The 21349-nt window shown below is 48.2% G+C and overlaps 1 protein-coding gene and 1 long non-coding RNA gene across 2 annotated transcripts in view; one reads left to right on the forward strand and one right to left on the reverse strand.

Moving 5' to 3' along the window:
• Window positions 1–8176: 8176 nt before the first annotated feature.
• On the reverse strand, window positions 8177–8863 carry LOC308590680. The gene is made up of 2 exons (XR_014009869.1): window positions 8520–8863; window positions 8177–8271 (listed from the first exon to the last, which is right to left on the reverse strand). It is a non-coding gene; the product is annotated as an uncharacterized lncRNA (long non-coding RNA).
• A 1914-nt stretch (window positions 8864–10777) lies between these two features.
• The window catches only part of LOC308591515 (uncharacterized protein), a gene marked incomplete at its 5' end in the record, with an annotated part of 32182 nt that continues 21610 nt past the window's right edge, over window positions 10778–21349 (forward strand). The window contains 7 exons of the mRNA XM_081202283.1: window positions 10778–11030; window positions 12590–12904; window positions 12955–13175; window positions 14466–14607; window positions 15299–15486; window positions 16994–17135; window positions 17352–17529. Coding sequence (XP_081058409.1) covers window positions 10778–11030; window positions 12590–12904; window positions 12955–13175; window positions 14466–14607; window positions 15299–15486; window positions 16994–17135; window positions 17352–17529 — 1439 coding nt within the window. The remainder of the gene's footprint in view (window positions 11031–12589; window positions 12905–12954; window positions 13176–14465; window positions 14608–15298; window positions 15487–16993; window positions 17136–17351; window positions 17530–21349) is intronic.

A 21349-nucleotide genomic window follows, 5' to 3' on the forward strand; every position in this document is an offset into this window, starting at 1 on the left:
AGTGAGGTCTTCCTGGGCTCTGGCATGGTTCTGCATCTTTGGTTAGTGTTTGATTCTGACTTGCTCTTCTTTAGCAGTGACTACTGGCTTGTCCCAGATCTCCTGGTTCCCCTCAGTCTGCTGTAATCATGTAGGTGGGGGCGGATCTACTCTGAAACTAATGGAGCTTGAGCTTCGGGGCCCCTAATCCTGGAGAGGCCCCAGAAACGACTTTATTCCACACTGCTTTAAAACTTGGGTCACATGACTCAAATTGATTTTTTTGTTGTTGCATATATTTCAACAATTCAGTTGCGAATTCTCTGGAGGAGACTCTTGAGAGTCCCATGGACTGCAGGAAGATCAAACCTCTCCATTCTGAAGGAAATCAGCCCTGAGTGCTCACTGGAAGGACAGATCCTGAAGCTGAGGCTCCAAGACTTTGGCCACCTCCTGAGAAGAGAAGACTCCCTGGAAAAGACCCTGATGTTGGGAAAGATGGAGGGCACAAGGAGAAGGGGACGACAGAGGACGAGATGGTGGGACAGTGTTCTCGAAGCTACCAGCACGAGTTTGACCAAAGTGCGGGAGGCAGTGGAAGACAGGAGTGCCTGGCGTGCTCTGGTCCATGGGGTCACGAAGAGTCAGACACGTTGAAATGACTAAACAACAACAACATATTTCAACAATCCCAAAGTTTGAGAGTCAGTAGCATAGATGTTGTAAGAATGCCATGATCCGTCATGGAAAAGCGGCATTGAAGAAGAGGACAGGGGTTACCCAGACTTGGTGGCTGCTTGCAAGGGCCCCCCAAGTTTCAGGGCCCCCAAAATGTAGGTCCGCTGCTACATGTGGGAATGTTTCTGAGATAATGTTTCATAATGTGGCCCCAACAGGAATCCTGTCACGAATCGATTGGTGCCTTCTCACCATCTAAAGCAAGCAGGGGGAGATCAAACACGTTCAAATGATTTTAAAGTTGCATCACACCACAAAAGTAAAGAATAAGGAAGAACAAGCTATTAACGGGTTCTAAGCTTGCAGACTCAGATGACTTCTGATTGCTTCAGGTCTCACCCTCTGCCCTGTTTCCCCATACCTTGTTTGCGAGCCCAGGGGCTAAACCCTGTCCCTGGTGCCCAACACCCCCCCAAGAGATGAGACATGACCACAATGTATAGGTATAAATTAGGCCACAACTTTAATTTCAGGTGTAGGAATCTTGGCTTAGGGCTTGGAAGGTATCCCTCTCATACCCAACAGGGGCTGAGGATGGGCAGGGCAATCAGGTGTTGTGAATCTCTCTTGCACTCGCAACCATGTTTTCTAGACTTGCACGTTCTCTTATTCCTGCGGTGCACTTTGTGCGAGACGGGGCTGGAGGAACTGCTGGAAGAACGTATTACCGGTGACCTATGATTACGCCTGTTGACTTTGTCCATGGAGTTTTCTTGGCAGGGATACTGGAGTGGCTTGCCGGTTCCTCCTCCAGGTGGATCACGTTTGGTCCAAACTCTCCACTATGACCTGTCCATCTTGGGTGCCCTGCTTGGCATAGTTCATAGCTTCTCTGAGTTATTCAAGCCCCTTCGCCACGGCAAGGCAGTGATCCATGAAGGGGATCACCAAAGAATTTATGCTTTTGAATTCTGGTGCTGGAGGAGACTCTTGAGAGTCCCATAGACTGCAAGAAGATCAAACCTCTCCATTCTTAAGGAAAACAGCCCTGAGTGCTCACTGGAAGGACAGATCCTGAAGCTGAGGCTCCAAGACTTCAGCCACCTCAGGAGAAGAGAAGACTCCATGGAAAAGACCCTGATGTTGGGAAAGATGGAGGGCACAAGGAGAAGGGGACGACAGAGGACGAGATGATTGGATAGTGTTCTCGAAGCTACCAGCATGAGTTTGACCAAAGTGCGGGAGGCAGTGGAAGACAGGAGTGCCTGGCGTGCTCTGGTCCATGGGGTTACGAAGAGTCGGACACGACTAAACGACTAAACAACTAAACAACAACAACAGATGCTTACGCCTACCGATGCAAGAGCGTTGGCGCAGGGACTTATCTAAGTGGGCCTCAACCCTTGCCAAACGCTGCTGCAAGCAGCGATTTATACGCTTAAAGTCGAGATCTTCCTCCCCGCTTGACTGAGAGGCGCCACCCTCCAGGATGCGGCAATCTGGGGAGATATCAGTTGACTGACTATTCCGCCGACAGCGGCCAGCTTCTTAAATGGACGGCTTTTCTTGCCAGACCCCACATCTCAGGTGGGGGGGGGGCTGTTAAGTTGTGGGTGAACATATCAGACGACACAGCGATTCTTCAAAACAGCTCTTGTTTATTCACAGGCCTGAACAGAACTGAACTGAAGGGTTCAGCCAGCCTGCTTATATAGAGCTCCACTACAACGCAACAGTAACAACTTTCTGTAACTATCCAATCACCGAACATCACTTTCAATTCCTTATTTGCATATGTGGACCTGAGTGAAAACTATCTACAGTATCCCCCTGCTGGCCCAGGGTGAGAACTTCAGTACATAACAGGGGCCATCTAGCAAGGCGTACTTCCCCTTGCCCGTAGGTGGGTCCTGTTATGCACTGACTTGAATAGGATCCAAAATGCAGCAGTCTGATTGGTCCTAGAACAATAGGATTCAGAATGCAGCAGTCTGATTGGTCCTAGAACAATAGGATCCAGAATGCAGCAGTCTGATTGGTCCACAGGAGCAATCCAGCTCCAGGGGGAAGTGAATCTGCGACGTGATTGGCCTACAGGAGAATCCCGGAATTAGCCAATCAGGTGGGGCCCATTGTGTAAATAATGTATATAAAGCAGACATTCTGGGGGAACTTGCATTCCTCCTCACCACTAGGAGCTGAATAAAGAGCATGAAATCCACTCTCGACTCCGAGTATATTTCAGGCCCGCAAGCTGGGCGAGTAGGAGGGTGATGGAATATCACTATGTCGGTGGTGAGTGGCCGCCCTCTTGGCTAGTTGAACTGTAGGCCATCTGGTTTCTTCTATCTTCTGTCCCTAGATCTCAATCTCCCCCTAGGCACCATACTTTTGCACAGCTCCCGACTTTTTCCTGTCATGCACACAAATATATTGTGTAATCACATCCTCCAGCACAACACATCTGCAATTCTATCTTCAATCTGGACACTTGTCAGCCTGCGCTTGTAAACATTTCTGAGCTAAGCATACCGATGGCTGAAATTTGTAATTATATGTTTAAAATCTTGCCCAGCCATTTTCTGTGTGCTTTATTTCCAATTACATTGCAAGTTCCTAACTGCTTTCAGCTACGATTCTGTGTTAGCCTCCTGATTCTGTGTCTCCATGATTTTGGGTCCTTTCGATTTCTCTTCTTTATTTACGTCATAAAATCTATACATCACTTGATTGTAAAAACAAAACAAGACACCCAACAACTCTCAAAAGTGGTTTACAAAACAATAGCAACAATAATTTAAGATCTTCAAGATAGCAACCTGCATCAATTTTCTAAACATCTGGGTAGGTTTGTCTAACAAAAAACATTTTTAGCAGCTCTATAAATATATGAATCTGAATATATGCACATTATAATAGTCCTACACTGTAACCAAGCCCTGACACTGTGACCCATTGTCCATCTAGATCCAGCCTCCCTTTATCAACCCACATCCAATCCATTACAGGGTTTACAAGTTCTAGTGGTTCTCTGATATCATATCTGTATGTTGATGGCACCGCTAACCTCAGATCCCAAGCTAAATTCTCCTAGCAATTTTATATAGTTGTCAAAGGCATGGGAGACAGGATGCAACCCAAGGGTGGGAGCTGCATAGACCCAGAGGTCATAATAATAATAATAATAATAATAATAATAATAATAATAATAATTTATTATTTGTACCCCGCCCATCTGGCTGGGTTTCCCCAGCCACTCTGGGCGGCTTCCAACAAAGATGAAAAACACACTAAAATGTCACATGTTAAAAACTTCCCTGAACAGGGCTGCCTTCAGATGTCTTCTGAATGTCAGGTAGTTGTTTATCGCTTTGACATCTGATGGGAGGGCGTTCCACAGGGCGGGCGCCACTACCGAGAAGGTCCTCTGCCTGGTTCCCTGTAACTTGGCCTCTCGCAGTGAGGGAACCGCCAGAAGGCCCTCGGAGCTGGACCTCAGTGTCCGGGCAGAACGATGGGGGTGGAGACGCTCCTTCAGATATACTGGACCAAGGCCGTTTAGGGCTTTCAAGGTGAGCACCAACACATTGAATTGTGCTCGGAAACGTACTGGGAGCCAATGTAGGTCTTTCAAGACCGGTGTTATATGGTCTCGGCGGCCGCCCCCAGTCACCAGTCTAGCTGCCGCATTCTGGATTAGTTGTGGTTTCTGGGTCACCTTCAAAGGGAGCCCCACGTAGAGCGCATTGCAGTAGTCCAAGCGGGAGATAACCAGAGCATGCACCACTCTGGGGAGACCGTCTGTGGGCAGGGAGGGTCTCATCCTGCGTACCAGATGGAGCTGGTAAACAGCTGCCCTGGATACAGATTTGACCTGTGCCTCCATGGACAGCTGTGAGTCCAAAATGACTCCCAGGCTGCGCACCTGGTCCTTCATTCAGGACCAGGGAATCCTCCACACCTGCCCGCCCCCTGTCCCCCCAAAACAGTACTTCTGTCTTGTCAGGATTCAACCTCAATCTGTTAGCCGCCATCCAACCTCCAACCGCCTCCAGACACTCACACAGGTCAAGCAGGAGTCCCCCAGCACCACCGTGGGATCTGCCAATCAGATGGGATGAGAGAGCCACAGCAAAGTGAGGCTCCCACCCCACGGAAGAGTATATAGAAAATTACTTTTTAAGGCATGATCCTGATCTAGGGGCCTATCTTACTGTTTCACAACAGAATGCAAAATGTAAAATAATAACAGAAAACCAAAACATTCGCAAAAGCAATAAAGCTTCTTACAAAATTTTCTGGAGCTTTAGAAGCTGCCGAAACAAATATTGCCATTGCTAAATGAATTCCAATTCTTTTCCTATTCCCTTTCTGTGCTGGTTTCCTACTTATGGAATTCTCTCCCTGGGAAGTCTCGCCTGACATCTTCACAAATACTCCTGAAGCAAAATAGCAAATAATGTTCAGAGGCAAGGCCCTAGCTAAAGTTTAAGAAGAGGAGATGTGGAAGAACCAGTTCCTGCTCACAATATAGGAAAAACTACTCGCTTTGCATGCAACTTTCCCCTTCTTAATTCTTTCAGTTTCTTTTATAGCAAAACTGAATCAGGAAGACGGCTTCACAACTCTGTATTCGACAATAATTTGCATCTAAACACTCTCTCCCCCCCCACCAAATAGTTATTAAACATATGGTCAAATAATGGATTACACAGGTCAGGTGTCCTGCATAATGCATTATTAAACCTTTTACTTCATCATGTTTCTATAGTGACATTTCAAGCCACAAACATGTTTTGTTGCTTTTAAATCATTGTGTATTGACATGGTTTTGCATTTTTTAAAATAAATAAATACTGCCATTGCGAGAAGAAGAAGGGGATGGAGGAGACAGTTATTGCTGGCTGCTAGCCAGGATGCCTAGGGACGCAGGTGGCGCTGTGGGTTAAACCACAGAGCCTAGGGCTTGCCGATCGGAAGGTCGGCGGTTCGAATCCCCGTGACGGGGTGAGCTCCCATTGCTCGGTCCCTCTCCTGCCAACCTAGCAGTGCGAAAGCACAAAGTGCAAGTAGATAAATAGGTACCACTCTGGCGGGAAGGTAAACGGCGTTTCTGTGCATCGCTCTGGTTCGCCAGAAGCGGCTTAGTCATGCTGGCCACATGACCCGGAAGCTCCCTTGGCCAATAAAGCGAGATGAGCGCTGCAACCCCAGAGTCGGCCGCGACTGGACCTAATGGTCAGGGGTCCCTTTACCTTTACCTAGCCAGGATGCCTATGCTTTGCCTCCACAGAGCATCTGAATCTCAGTTGCTGGAAAAACACAGGAGCGGGAGAGGGCTTGTTGGTTTTTCCACAGGAACCTGGTCACTCACTGTGAGAAGAGGATGCTAGACTAAGTGGGCCATTGGCCACATCCAGCATGTCCTTCTTATGTTCTTAAATGGGACCAATGTAAACAAACATACGTGCATATACTGTCACCCAGAGTGAACAGCGGTTGAATGGCTGCCCACAATGCACCCACAGAGCCAGTGGTGTAGCGTGGGGGGGTGGTGCAGGGGGGGCCCAGCCGCACTGGGCACAACATCTGGGGGTTAGGGTTAGGGGGCGCAAATCCACGGGTTAGGGGGCGCAAATTACTTGCCTTGCCCCGGGTGCTGACAACCCACGCTACGCCACTGCACAGAGCATAATGGTGTGGCCTTGGAGACTGATGGAATCTGAGAGATTCCTAATCGCTCTGGGGGGATCTTTCAGTGGATGGAGCAGGTGATCTTGCTGAGGCCCTAGTTCTGTTTTGCTTAAAAGGTAAAGGACCCCTCCCTGACATTTAAGTCCAGTCGCAAACGGCTCTGGGGATGGGGGGCTCTTCTCGCTTTCTTGGCCTAGGGAGCTGGCGTACAGCTTCCAGGTCATGTAGCCAGCATGACTAAGCCGCTTCTGGCGAACCAGAGCAGCGCACAGAAACGCCATTTACCTTCCCGCCGGAGCGGTACCTATTTATCTACTTGCACTTTGACGTGCTTTCGAACTGCTAGGTTGGCAGGAACAGGGACCGAGCAACGGTAGCTCACCCCGTCGTGGGGCTTTGAACCGCTGACCTTCCAGTCGGCAAGCCCTAGGCTCAGTGGCTTAGACCATAGCACCACCCGCGTCTGCTTTGCTTAGGGGGTGGCTATATGTCAATGAGCATGCACCCTGATTTGATTGCAAGGCCTTCACACACCTTCCTGACAATGATTTGTTCATTCCACACTTTGCAGTGCATTCCCCTGTTGCTTTCCAAACTGCAAAAAGGACCACCCTCTCTTTTTAAAGTGGCTTTGTTGCTTTAATCCACTTCATTTGCACAGACTTAAAAGTTCTGACTCTGTCCTCCATAATACTGAGATGCTGCAGGCATCTTGAGTTTCTAATCTTTCTAATCTCCCTTCCTCATTCATGGACAGGTAGGGAGAGTTCCATAGGGGCATGTAACTTTCTAGCAGCATTGCCCAGAGAAATGCTTGTGCAAGTTGAAATTCCTCTGAATTACAGGTTTTTATTCTTTCTGCTTGCACTTTTACCAAAAAAAAAAAATTGTCCATCTCTGTGAGGGGGAGGCTCCTTGGATTTATAGGCAGCGCTTCGGATGCCCATCCACTTCTTTGCAGAACCAAAGTACCAGGAGCAGCAAAGTCAAGAGGGCCGTCAGCTCCCAAATGGGCCTCTTTGGAGTGTTGCCCTTCTTGCTGGTCTCCTGCATCACCTTCTTGCTTATCCTAATCCGGAGGAGAGATGCCACAAAGGGCAAGCTGCCCCCGGGCCCCACCCCGTTGCCTTTGCTGGGCAACTTGTTCCAGTTGAATATTTGCAACATCATCGCGTCTTTTCAGAAGGTGAGTGTGGGTCTCTGCTGCGCAGCGTTTTGGGGGGGGAGACAAGGGGGCCATGGCCTAAGGCTCACAATTTTGAGAGGGTGTGAACCACATGCCCCCATGCACGGATCCTCGTCCTGAGGTGTGATTGATTGATTGATTGATTGATTGATTGGTCTCTTGATTTATTACTGCAGAAAAAGAGGAAACTGCCTTATACAGATTCAGATTACTGATCCATCTAGTGAATTTTTTTCTAGTCCGCACTGTCCGGCAGCAGCTCTCCAGGGCTTTAGATGGCAGGGACTTTACCTGGGTCCTTCTGCATGAAAAGCACGTGGTCTTCCACTGAATCACATCCTTTCACGCTGCCGCTTTCCCTTCAAGTATCAGGTGTGTTCTTTGTCTCTTGGCAGCTCCGGGAGCAGTATGGTCCAGTCTTCACTGTCTACATGGGCTCCCGGCCAATTGTGGTGCTGTGCGGTTATAAAGTCATCAAGGAAGCGCTTGTTGATAATGCAGAAACATTTGGAGGAAGGGGACCAATACCGGTCTTCGATGACACCTTGACAAAACACGGTGAGTGGCAGCATGCAAACAGAAATTTGCCTTGCAGTGTTAGAGGAAGGATTTTAATTAACTAATTAATTACCATATTTTTCGCTCTATAAGATGCACTTTCCCCCTCCTAAAAAGTAAGGGGAAATGTGTGTGCGTCTTATGGAGTAAATGCAGGCGGGAGGCTCTGCTCAGCGCTCCCTTTAAAGAGCCGCGTGGAGCGTGTGTGCGGCTCTTGGGGGCTTTTCCCCCAGGAGGGAGAAGGGCTGCCCTTCTCCCTCCTTGGGGAAAAGCCCCCAAGAGCTGCACACACACACTCCATGCGCTCTTTAAAGGGAGCGCAGCTCTTGAGGGAGCCTTAGCCACACGCAGCCTCTCCCAGGCAGGGGATGAAGGCTCCCCTTGCACGGGAGAGGCTGTGTGCGACTATCCCATAAGCCAGGACAGCAAGCGGGATCACTGTGCAGCAATCCCTCTTGCTGTTCTGGCTTCTGGGATTCAGAATATTTTTTTTCTTGTTTTCCTCTTCCAAAAACTAGGTGCGTCTTATGGTCTGGTGCGTCTTATAGAGCAAAAATGTGGTGATTGATCAATCTGTATACCACCCTATACCCCTAAACCTCAGAGTAGTTCAGGAAGGGCTGTGGGGGAGTACCTGCTTTTGCATGCAGAATGTCCCAACTGGAGTCTTTGGCATTTGCACGAGACCCTGGAGAGCAGCTGCCAGTCAGTTTGCTGAGTTAGATGGACCAGGAGGTCTGACCCGGTGGAAGGCATTGCTGCATTGCTGAGGGCTGGACCAGAAGACCAGTGGGATCCCTTCCAACTCTATGTATCTAAGGAAGATTTCTATGTTCCTTTTCTTCCTGTTATCCCTTTCCGGCTATGTGAATGTGCCGGGAGTGATGGGAGACAAGGGTGAGGCTTAAAGAATCACAAGCTGCCTGAAGAGAGGTGCAGGCATGAATTTGTCTTGTTCCGTTGTGCCATCTCCAGGGGTAGCACTACAAAACTTGATTTCCTCTGGATGACAGAAATCCAAAGATTTTTTAGGTCTTCTATGACAGTGCTTCCTAATTACCTAATTCCTAAGGAGCACCATGGAGTTTTCTTGGCAGGGATACTGGAGTGGCTTGCCGGTTCCTGCTCCAGGTGGATCACGTTTGGTCAAAACTCTCCACTATGACCTGTCCATCTTGGGTGGCCCTGAACGGCATAGCTCATAGCTTCTCTGAGTTATTCAAGCTCCTTCGCCACGGCAAGGCAGTGATCCATGAGTTTGACCAAATTGCGGGAGGCAGTGGAAGATAGGAGTGCCTGGCATGCTCTGGTCCAGGGGGTCACGAAGAGTCGGAAACGACTAAACAACAACAACAAGGAACACCTGTTTTTCAAAAGCCAAGCTACGAAGCCCCTACTTTTGAAATTTTTGATAACTCTATGGTAGTTACCTGTGCAAAGCAATCTTTTGAACAAAATGTGGGGTAGCCTAGCCTAATAAACTAATAATAATAATAATAATAATAATAATAATAATAATAATAATAATAATAAAATTTTATTTATACCCCACCCTCCCCAGCCGAAGCTGGGCTCAGAGCGGCTAACAACAGTAAAATGATAAAACATTCTAAAATCATTTCATTATAAAATTAATTCCAATCAAATTAATGGCAACCATTTGGCTAGAAGTTCAGTGAGGATTGCTAAAGGAGGGAGTCAGGCTGTGCCCTGGCCAAAGGCCTGGTGGAACAGTTCTGTCTTGCAGGCCCTGCGGAAAGATGTCAAGTCCCGCAGGGCCCTAGTCTCTTGTGACAGAGCGTTCCACCAGATTGGAGCTACAGCCGAAAAAGCCCTGGCTCTGGTTGAGGCCAGCCTAACCTCTCTGTGGCCTGGGACCTTCAAAGCATTTTAGGTATACTAAAAACAGACTAGGACTGAGCGATATCTGGTTTTCAACATCATGATAAACTAGGAGCTAAAGACTGCAAAATTCTGATATATCACGATGTCTGAAATTGGAGAACAGGCGTGGGGATGATGGAAGGATCAGATGAGTGCACCAAGCCTCTGTCAGTGGGAAGCTAGTGAAGATGCACATCCTCTGTGGCTGCTGCTGCTTTCCTGCTGGCTGAGAAAAGTTGCTCTGCCTTCTGGTAGTGCCATGGTGCCTTGAAGTGAAGGCGATCAGCTGCCCTGTTCTCCATCAGTGTGAGGGGAAGGGAGAGCTTTGCAATAGGCTGCCTTGTTTTCCCTCAGTGTGAGGCAACTAAGATTAGCAGCGCTATCGGTATATTGCTGTGCATTGCTGGGTCAAAATCATGATTGCAGTGTGATTTCAAAACTGATTTTGGCCAATAAACTGAAAAATTGTGCAGTGCTAAAACAGTCCATAAAATCTGTTATGATACCATGCAAAAATGGCATTAAATTAGTTTGGGGGGAGGCAAGGGATGGGGCCGCAGTCTCCCTGGGTACGTTCCACAGACCTCCAGGGGTCCCGGGACCCTGAATTGGGAGCACTTTTCAGCCTGAAAACTGCATTCCCCCATAGGGGGGACTTTCCAAGGATGTTCACAACACTGGTGGGTGGAGCTGCAACCAGGAGACGGACGGGCAACAGGAAAAGGTTTCCAAAGCCAAACATCTCCCAACTCGTTCCATTCTTAATCTACCCCTGCTTCACTTTCACCTCCTTTATTTCTATTATTTTACTGCTCTGCTACTCCTTTCATTCTGTCATTTTTCTCTTCTGGTGTTTTCCGTGTTGCCTTCTCTGATTTGTGGAGCGTCTCTCCATTTCCAGGAGTGGTTCCAACCAACGGAGAACGTTGGAGGCAGCTTCGTCGCTTCTCCCTTCTAACACTGCGGAACTTTGGGATGGGGAAGAGGTCCATCGACGAGCGGATCCAGGAGGAGGCCCAATTCCTGGTGGAAGCCCTGAGGAAAACGGAAGGTGAACGTTCTTGCCACTCGTCTATGCTTTCCCTCAACAGGCTGAAAAGGTTTAATATTGCCACAGTAGCCAAGAGAAGGAGTGCTCTTTTTTCTAAGAAAACAAAATGGAATTCTGCTCAGATTTGGCGAATCTCCCAGATACATGCCTTTTGATTCTTTTGCTGAATGTCCTTCCATCTTCCTAAAGTTAGGGCTGCCATACACCTGTATTTTCCCAGACACAACTGGGATTTGGGCAGCAGAGTGGCGTCTAGGCAGATATTTGGCGAATTGGCAAAATGTCTGGGAAAACCCAGATGTATGACAAGGCATAGCTGTCAACGTTTCCCTTTTTTAAGGGAAATTCCCTTATTCCGAATAGGATTCCTTGAAGAAAAGGCAAAAGTTGACAGCTATGATGGCAAGGGAGGCGTAATTTTTTTAAAAAAAATCAATAAAAATTATCAAAAAGCCCCAAAACTTAATATTTTGGGGGAGATGTTCCCCAAAACTCAACAACTTTGTCTGGATCTTTTGGGAATATGGCAACCCTACTAAAAAGCCCATTCATGATTTTTAACTGAGTTGAGTTTTAGGTGCAGAATGTTTGTGTGTACACACAGACTAGATAGATTTCAGTTAAGACTCAGGGTCTGTGTTCCTTTGGAGAATTGAGACATGGCGGAGACCATTGTAGCTTTAAGGAAGTCCAGATCTTGCAGCATGATCCTTCAAGAAGATCCTGCCCAAGATGGATCCCAGTCTTTCTTCTTCCTTCTTCTTCCCAGCAACCCTTGCTGAAGTCACCCTTTTCCTGTCACCTCACACCCAGTTCCCTGGCCACCTTCCATATCCCCAGTCTCCGTTCCCACCTCAAGGCAAGGGGTGTGGGGCAGGAAGGAAAGGAATAGAACCATAGCAACACCAACACTGTTTTTCTGAGGAGCTCACCCTCATGAGCATTACCGCTCCAAGACATTTTGACACATGACTAAAAGACCAAGATGGTGCCCCACCCTTTTCACATAAAGAAATCAACCAAACCGGCCATTGACTCTTATTTTAAGACTAGTCACCATGACCATGATGCTTGAAACAACAATAAACTAAGGTGTTTCAAGACTAGCCACAAGATCATTTTCTCCATTACACTTGAAGGATACCAGGGTGAGGTAAGCCTGACAGGACAGCTTACTCTATGGTCTTAAGCCCTTCATGCGTTAATTAGACTTAATCATGTTGGTTATATGAGGCTGGTTATCTCACAACCTTGCTATGTACTGCACAGCTGCAGATATCTGAACAGCCCGAGTTTGCCCACTCTGCAGCAGCCATGTTCCAGCAGAAACCATGCATGGAGGGAGGAAGAGTGGTTGGATAAATCAGAGAGTAGTAAGGATTGGACAAATCCGCTTTGGCTTTGACTCTCTTTTGCTGGTTAGCAGCAGCCATTTCAAGAAGAAACTATGGAGGGGTGGGGGCCAGAGACACTGGACAAATCACAGATCAGAAATGATTGCATAGGAAAGAATGGAAATTTTCAGCCCATGATGTGAAAACTCCTTTCCCCCTCCACAGGGCACCCATTTGATCCAACCATTCACCTCAGTCACGCCGTCTCTAACGTTATCTGCTCCATTGTTTTTGGTAACCGGTTTGAATATGAGGACAAGGACTTCATCTTCTTACTTGACACGATTAAGAAAGCTTCATCAATTATGTTGTCCACCTGGTTACAGGTAAGGAAGTGGTGGGAGGTCTCTTGGGTGTCACAGGCTGCTTCCTGTATAACCACAGGAAGGAAGAGTGTTAGCTGGTTCATGCCCTCAGCTGCCTCTGCCTATATTTCTCATAAACTTAATTGCTCAGTTTGCTTCTGGAGGATGGGACATGGTTCAGGGGATGAATATTAAGGTCCAGACCATGGGGTGCATGGCAATAAGGAAGGGTAGGTCTTGATGAGGCTGCATGTCCTTTTCCTTCACAGATCTGCAATTTTTTCCCAAGCTTAATGCGGATGCTGCCTGGGCCTCAGCAAGAATTGCCCAGGTACATGAAGAAGTTAACACACTTCATCTCTCAGAGGGTCGAGATGCACAAGGAGTCCTTCGATCTAAATTGCCCTCGGGACTTCATTGACTGCTTCCTGGCCAAAATGGAGCAGGTAGCAGTATTTGGGATTTGTATGCTAACACTATTGTTTTATTTACAGATGGGTAGCCGTGTTGGTCTGCCATAGTCAAAATAAAAAAATTCCTTCCTGTAGCACCTTAAAGACCAACTAAGTTAGTTCTTGGTATAAGCTTTCGTGTGTATCTGAAGAAGTGTGCATGCACACGAAAGCTTATACCAAGAACTAACTTAGTTGGTCTTTAAGGTGCTACAGGAAGGAATTTTTTTATTTTGACTATTGTTTTATGACATTGCTGTGTCTTCCTCATCTCCCCTGTGACTCGAGGACCTTTGTGGTCTATTCTCCAACCTACAATTCCATGATTCCCTAGGTTCTGCCAAGCTCTCCCTAGCTCTCATCTCTTTTGTAGAAGACACAACTGGGGAACCAGCACAACATGCTAGATATGCCCTCAAACACTTGCCACCACTCTTTGAATTAACACCTTCCCTGCTCAATGGCTAGGTTCTACCTGCACAGTTCTCCACTTGTTGTAGTTTTACCTGGTTCCTGAGCTTGTGAGCTTCCCATTGGCATGTGCTGGTCCCGGGGGGAGGTTACCGTGAGGCATGTTCAGAGTCCGGTCCTGGGTCGAGGGTCTGGAGACTGTCCACCAAGGGCGAAGCGAGGTCCAAAGCGAGGGGCCGGGCAAGGTCGGGAACTCTGGAAGAACAGGTCTGGGTGCTGGCTGAAACAGGTTTCCAACGACGTTGCTCCTGCAACCTGGGACCGGGCTGCCTGGCCTTTATCTTCTCTAAGGCCAGGGGCGGTCCTGGCCCACAGGTGACCCGCCTCTCCTGGCCTTAAGGCGAGCACTCCTCCTGAGAGAACCCAGTTTCCTCCGCCTCTCTGCCCTGAGCCTCTGCAGCTCAGGAGAGGCTGGAGGGTTACTGGACACAGGGGGAGGCTCACCTTCCCCTGACAGGGCTGGGAGAGGCGCACCTGTAGGCAATGGGTCTTCAATCACCTTCGGAGCCAGAGTGGATTCATCTGGAGGCAGGGACTCCTGTGCAGGCTGGGATTCCTCAGGTTCAGCCTCTGAATCAGATTCCCAGGCCATCACATGGCATCTGTTTGGTCATTGTGAGATGCTAGACTTGATGGGCCAGCAGAATGCTGCTTCTCATACCTCTGTAATTCAGCGTTATTTTTTATCTGTCTATCCTGTGATACTTTGAAATCTTGCCAGCCAGCTTTCCATAAAACCATTCTGTAGATGTACAAATTAGCCCCAGGTTTGATAACATTGCTCTTTTCTTCTTCTTCTTCTTTCTGTGTCAGGAGAAAACAAACCCAGCTTCAGAATTCATTCATGAAAACCTGGTTGCTACAGTTCTCAACCTGTTCTTTGCAGGGACAGATACAACCGGCAGCACCATCAGACAGGGGCTTCTTGTCCTCCTCCGATACCCAGAAATGGAAGGTAAAAAAGCAAAGTCAAATCTGTCGCGCTCACTCTTGTTTCCTGTCTGTGTGGATGGCTGATGGGTTCCTCCCTTGCTAAATAAACCAGGACTCTCTTTTTCCAGCTCTAACTGATGGGATCTTCTCCCTTCAACTGGGTCAGAACCCTAGTTCCTTCCTTTGATCACACTGGGACTTATAGGAACCAACTTGAAGAAAATATTGGAGGTGGGCAACCAGGGTTTTTATTCCAGGGGGAACTCACAGGAACTCAGTTCTGGCACTTCTCAGGTGGCTGCCATTGCCATTCTAAGAGAACAAGGTGAGTTCCGGCACCTTTTTTTCTATAAAAATAGCACTGAGGGCAACCTTCCACTCCTGTACTTCCCCTGCCTCCACACTGCTGCAGAGCACACCTTCCTTTGCCATGTGCAACTGTCTGTAGGCCTCTCCTGCTCCCTGACTGCGTGCAAGAATGGTCCTTTCCATCTCCTTCTACATTCTTCTGGTAACCGGAGAAGCCAGAGAACAGGCCTTCTACATGCAAAGCAGGGAGGTCCATCTTGCTCATACTTTCTATGCTGCCTTGATATTAAATTGATGTAGGGTTTTACAAACCTATAAACTACTGAGCCATGTTTCCTCCTCCTATAATTATATCTAACAATTCCTATGGCCTGTTAGCTCTAATCCTACTGTATTGTTTATAGCAAACATCCAAGAGGAGATAGAGCGGGTCATCGGGAGGAACCGCAGCCCCTCCTATGAGGACCGGAATCAGATGCCCTACACAGAAGCCTTCATCAGTGAGATCCAGCGGTTTCTAGACATCTCACCAGTGGCAGCTCCTCATATGGTCACCCAGGAAGCACATTTCCGAGGGTTCACCATTCCCAAGGTAAAGTGAGTCATGTGGCTAACAGAAATATTAGTTCAGATTTACGCCTGCAGCTTAGGGCTTATCCACACTTCGCTTTTGCCCCACTCTTTCCAGACAAACGTCTGCGTTTAGAAGCTCCATGTTTGGGTTTTGTTGCTCTTTGCTGCACAAAAACCTGCTCTTTGCCGCTCAGTTGGAGAAAACATCCATTTGGGTTTTCTGTGGGTTGCCATTTGCTCCAATTGAGCTTTAAAGAGTGGTTTTTCACACGGAAAGTTCCCGAGCAGCAACAACAACATGAAGAACAAGAACACAGCACTCAGACATGGAACATGTACCGTGTCTGGAAAGAGCGGAGGAAAGGTAAGTTTGGATAAGACCTTAGAGATGGAGGTGTGCGCGTCTGCTTTCCAAACATCACCATGAGTTCAAAACCTACAGTGGCCCAGATGTAGAGGAAGCAGAAGGAGGAAGCATCTAGAGGAAGAAGGAGTTGTCAGTTTGCAGCACCCAAAGGACTAAGTGGAGAGTTCAGATTTCCCCTAATTGCCTAAAAGCAATCCCTCATCAGTGGGAAAGGACTCTAGGAGGGCAGTGATGTACATCAGTATACATCAGTACATCCTGTAATAACTGCACTAACCTACCTTAGATTACTTCAGCCGTCTTTACTCCTATATTTGAAGTAGTTTGAACTAAAGTCATGCTAGTATTTTAAAGGAAACATAAGAACCTGCTTGATGAGGCCACAGGCCCAACAAGTCTAGCACCTTCATCCCACAGATGCCCATGTGAAGCGTACAGGCAGAACTGGAGGACAAGAGTCCTCTCCGCGCTTGTTTCAGTCCAGCTACTGGTGCTTTGAGGCATGCTGCCTTTGACAGTGGAGGGAATGTTGTGTTGAGACATTCATTCCCAGAAAGAACACTCAAAGTTGCTAAAAGTTACTGGAAGTTTCCAGAAGCTGTGGGAATGCTGGTTTGTTTACACCAGGGGGCAAGGTCATCACGGTGAGAACTGTTCCTACACATGCACAGCTTCTGTGCTGGAAGAATGAGAGATTGTTTCGTTTGTACTCAACTCTCGAACTGGAAGGATGTAATCCGGAGAGGTGGGGTCTTGAGGTGGGGCCCTGCAGCTACCCAGGGCAAGGCCTGCAATGTTTTAACTGAACCTCTATCAGGGCTCCGATAGAAGCTTGTTTCCCGGTATAGTTCTGTAACTGTTACAGTTTTCGAACGGTTTCAGGAGTCGAACGGACTCCTGGAACAGATCAAGTTCGAGAACCAAGGTACCACTGTATGCCCCTGGCTCCTGCCAAGCCACGAGACTCTTCCCAGGCCACATGTAATGATTCAGATAAATTGAATGATTCCCTATGGAGGGTACCATCTCCTAATCAGCAGAGCATTGTCCAGTCCTTAAGGGATTTGAACCAGGGATAAAGGCAGACTAAAGAGGAAATATCTGAACTGGGCCAGTTGCAGTAACCGTTGCCTCCGGGGTCTCTGTCTTTCCTCTGCAGGGCACCACCATTATTCCTTTCCTGTCATCCGTCATGAAGAGCTCCAAGTACTATGAGACCCCCGGGAAGTTCAATCCTGGCCACTTCCTGGATGAAAACGGGGCCCCCAAGAAGGTGGAAGCCTTTCTGCCATTCGGAGCAGGTGATGGGCCTCTGTTTAATACGTCCAGAATAGAGAGGAGGAGCGAATGAGAGGGTTGGCTTGGTTTAACCTTAGGAGGAATCTAAGGATCTGTAGTGGGAAAGAGAGGGGGATGCAAAAGAAGAGCAAAAAATGTTGGATTGTATGGCCTGGGAAATATTGGGTTAGGACTCACCCTGTATATATAAATGGAACTCCTGTTTCTTGCTTTTCCAGGAAAAAGAGCTTGCCCTGGTGAAGGTATGGCCCGTATGGAGATTTTTGTGTTCCTTACAACACTGTTGCAAAACTTCCATCTGAAAACGCCCAAGCAGCGGGAAGAAATTGACATTGTACCAGAAGTGGAAAGTAATGGACACGCTCCCCGGCATTATCAGCTTTGCGTGGTTCCACGGTGAATGGTCCTTGATACAAGAGAGCTGAAATCTCTGGGAGACTCGGGGGGGGGGGACTGTCCCTTGTGTGTGTTTCTTCTTAATCTGAACTCCTTTCTGTCTCTCTGATTTGGTGATAATATTGACACAATGAAGGTTTGTGTCTGAATAACTGCTTTGAAAACCTTCAGCATAGATTTCAGTGTAAACGTTTTATGGTTGAAAAACTGTTTTGAAAATCTCTACGACTAAATTGCTGTATGCACAGATCTCAATATAAAAGGAGTCTGCCCATTCTGAAGTTCTTCTGTTTCTGATTGTTCTCATGGTAGAAAAAGGTAAAAGGATTATTACCCAGGAGAAGAAAGGAAAGATCTTGAAAGTTAAAGTGAACTTCATAATTTGAATATCAAAGAAATGACAACTGAGGTAGTTCACTTAGGGGGAAAAGTTGAGGTACTGAATTTGAAACTCAATCAGGCAAATGAGACAAATTTGGACTTACTAAAGAAGCTTGATAATCCACAATGTAAGCCTAGTCTTAACCCTAATGGAATTCCAGAAGGGGATAAGGTGGAAGTTCTTGTGGCTTTTGGATGGAGTCCGGCACGATTCCCTGCGCCACTCTGAACTCCCGTGGGTAGCTCACCGTCAGCTTCCTTCAGCAGAGTCTCCGGAGCGGTAGAAAACTGTTGCAATGTGTGTGTAATAAATCAGACTGTACGCAGCCTTGTTGCTTATCTCCAACAGTCTTTAATCGTGTAGAAAACCATCTTAAATCATCTTAAATCAGCCAGGCGAAAGAGCGCACATCTTTCACCTCTCGGTCCAAAACGAAAGAGGAAAACATACAGAGAAACCACTCCCGTATGTGAACATAACCACGCCTCAGAATGTGAGACGTCACTCAGAACTGTTTAACCCTGTAAGTTCTGATTCTCTTCACACCCCCTCTCGTCTCGCATCCTGAGGGAAACTGTGAACACACATCTGCAGACCTCTTTGAGTTCAACTCCCTTCCCATTGCCTCTTGCCCCTTTCTGGCATCTGTCTCAGACACCTGTTGAACCTCCTCAAAACTCCCAGGTTCGCACTGTGCGAAACCAACCCACGCACTGGTGACCTGAAACCTCTCAGGTGGCACCCCCTTTGTTGTGCGTGCGGATCGTCTGAGCACAGTCTCAGGTGCTCCTCCTGACCCACTGGGGCCAGCAAGTGTGTCTTCTACATCAGAAGACTCCCCCTCTGACTTACTGCGTCTTCGGGCCTTCTGCACTTTGCTAACAGGAGATGAAGGCTCACTCTTGGGCTCTCTTTTAACAACCTGTGGAGAAACACAACCCTGTTCTTGACCCTGTTCAGAGACCTGGTCCTCAGCAACAGGTTCAGCCTCTGGCTCTCCCTCCTCCTCAGAATCAGACAGACATTCTGAGAGAACATCAGGACCCTCATTGAGTCTTGACCAACCATTCTGTTCACAGAACTCAGCATGTTTGCTGATCAGAAGCTTGGTCTGATCACCTTCTGGATATGCAAACCTCCACCCCTTTGTCGCAGGCTCATATCCACAGAAGATCATTTTCTGGAACCTTGGATCACCCTCCTTCCATTGGGCCGTTGGCACAAGCACCCAGGCTTCGCAACCAAACACACGGAAGAAATGCACCTGCGGCTTTTTCCGGTGCAACAAGAAAAACGGTGTGTCACCTATAACCGAGTTATAGGACCTATTCATCGTAAAGTTGGCAGCCCTCCAAGCTTCGCTCCAAAAGCTCTGAGGCAAACCAGAGTCACACAGTAGAACCTCAACAGCTTGAGCCAGAGCTCTACTCTTGTGCTCCGCCACGCCTCTCTCCTGAGGAGAAGTAGCACCCGTCACCCTGTGACTTATTCCCTTCTGGCTGAAAAACCCCTGCAGAGCAGACCCAGTAAACTCCGCCCCTCGGTCGCTCCTGAACCCATGAACCTTGGTGGAGAACCGTAGTTCCACCTCCGCAACCCAGTCTTTAATCAGTTGCGCTGCCTTGCTTTTCTACTTCAGCGAGAAAAACCAGCCATTCTGGCTAAAATCATCTGTCAGCGTCAGCACAAACCTGGCCTCGCCCAGACTCGGACTTTCCATGGGACCACAAAGGTCTATGTGCACAAGCTCAAAAGGTTTTGTGGTTACCCTCTCTATTCTGGGATAACTGCACCTTTGTACCTTTGCCCTTCTGCATGCCTTACAATCTAGGGATTTACCACATGCTTTCAGTTTGCAACCCTTCATGCATCTGGGCAGCTTCTGGACATCTTCCAAACTGCTGTGCGACATTCTCCTGTGTCACAAGTGAACACAAGAATCATGAATGGGAACACTAGCACACTTCGCCTGTGCTGTCTCGGCGTCTCCCTTATCCTCCAGAGGTGTCTCCAGAACAAAGAGGTTGTTCTGACATGCAACACTGACCAGTTGTCTCCCACCCCTGGAAATGGAACAGACATCATTTTCAAAGCAAACCTTATAACCCTCCTTTACAAGAGCAGGTACAGATAAAAGACAACAATGCATCTCTGGCACAACGTAGACTTCCAGCTCCGCCTGTAAAAAAGAAACAAAAACATTTCCCACGTTAGACAAAGGCCTCTGTGACCCATCAGCAAAAATAACAGTTTTCCCAGCTGAAACAACTCTGCAGTTCAGCATTTCGACACCAGGTGGTGCTGTTATCAGGTGATGGCTGGCTCCTGAGTCGATGACCCAGCGCATCACTCTGCCCTCACTGGAGTTGTTCCGTAGCGTTGCCATGGAGGCAGTTAGGTGATAAGAACCGTCTTCACTCTCTGAGTCACGTCCTCCCTTCGCTTTCCCACGCTGGCCTCCTCTCCTGGACTGGCTGCCATGGAAACCTGGCTCCCTGCCATGGGAAACGACCTTGGGTACATCCTGCCCGGCCTCTCTGGCTCTCTGCGGACAGGAACGACGCAGATGATTGACGGACCCACAGACAAAACATCGACGAATGGAAAAAGCCTGAACCGTATCTTCAAGTGGCCTGCCCCCCCCTACAACCTGCAGGGCTCTCTGTGCCAGCTTGGCCCTCTCTGACACGGCGTTCCTGTTCGTCACACAAGCGTCCAGTCACATACTGCAGCGTAAGGTCTGCAGGATTCATCGACTCCAAAGTTAGACACAAATTGTCATAACTTTTGTCCAAAGAGCTGAGCAAAATATAAACTTTCAGTTCCTCAGAAGTTAACTTGCAACAGCCTCAGCTGGTTGAAAACAGAGAGCATCTCAGTTACATGCTGTCTGATGCTGTCACCTGGACGCAGCTTCATCTCAAACAAGCGTCTAGTGGTGTGGATCTTTGCCCCAGCTGTGGTCCTGTGGTGCACTCTCTCTAGTGTCTGGTAGGCCTCATGAGCAGTCTCAAGCCCTTCCACCAAAGGTAGCTGTGAGCCCTCCAAACTGAGCACTATAGCTCCCAGGGCTTTCTGGTTGCGCCTTTGCGAGGCATGAGCAGCTGCGACGTCTGCTGCCGCTGCACCGGCTGCAGCTTGCTGTGGGGGCCCTTGGATCGCCTCCCACAGCCCCTTGGCTACCAGCCAGGCCTTCAGCTTCCTGCTCCACTCCTCTCAGTTTTTTCCATTTAATTTTTCAAACGGAACGGTGTATGATTCATGGCTGTCTGCCATCTCCTCCCCCGGGGCTGAGCGTACTCACGTAACAGCTGCTCCTGGCACCCGGTCCTCGGAGATCCGATCCTCCCAGCGAGCTCCGCTGCCTCAAACGTTAGGCAGGACTCTAGCTGGCTCACACACATACCAGCACGACCTGGCAACAGTTTCAAAAGCTTG

This window comes from Podarcis bocagei (genome assembly GCF_964188305.1).
Source record: "Podarcis bocagei genome assembly, chromosome: 7".
In the NCBI taxonomy this organism is placed as follows: Eukaryota; Metazoa; Chordata; class Lepidosauria; order Squamata; family Lacertidae; genus Podarcis; species Podarcis bocagei.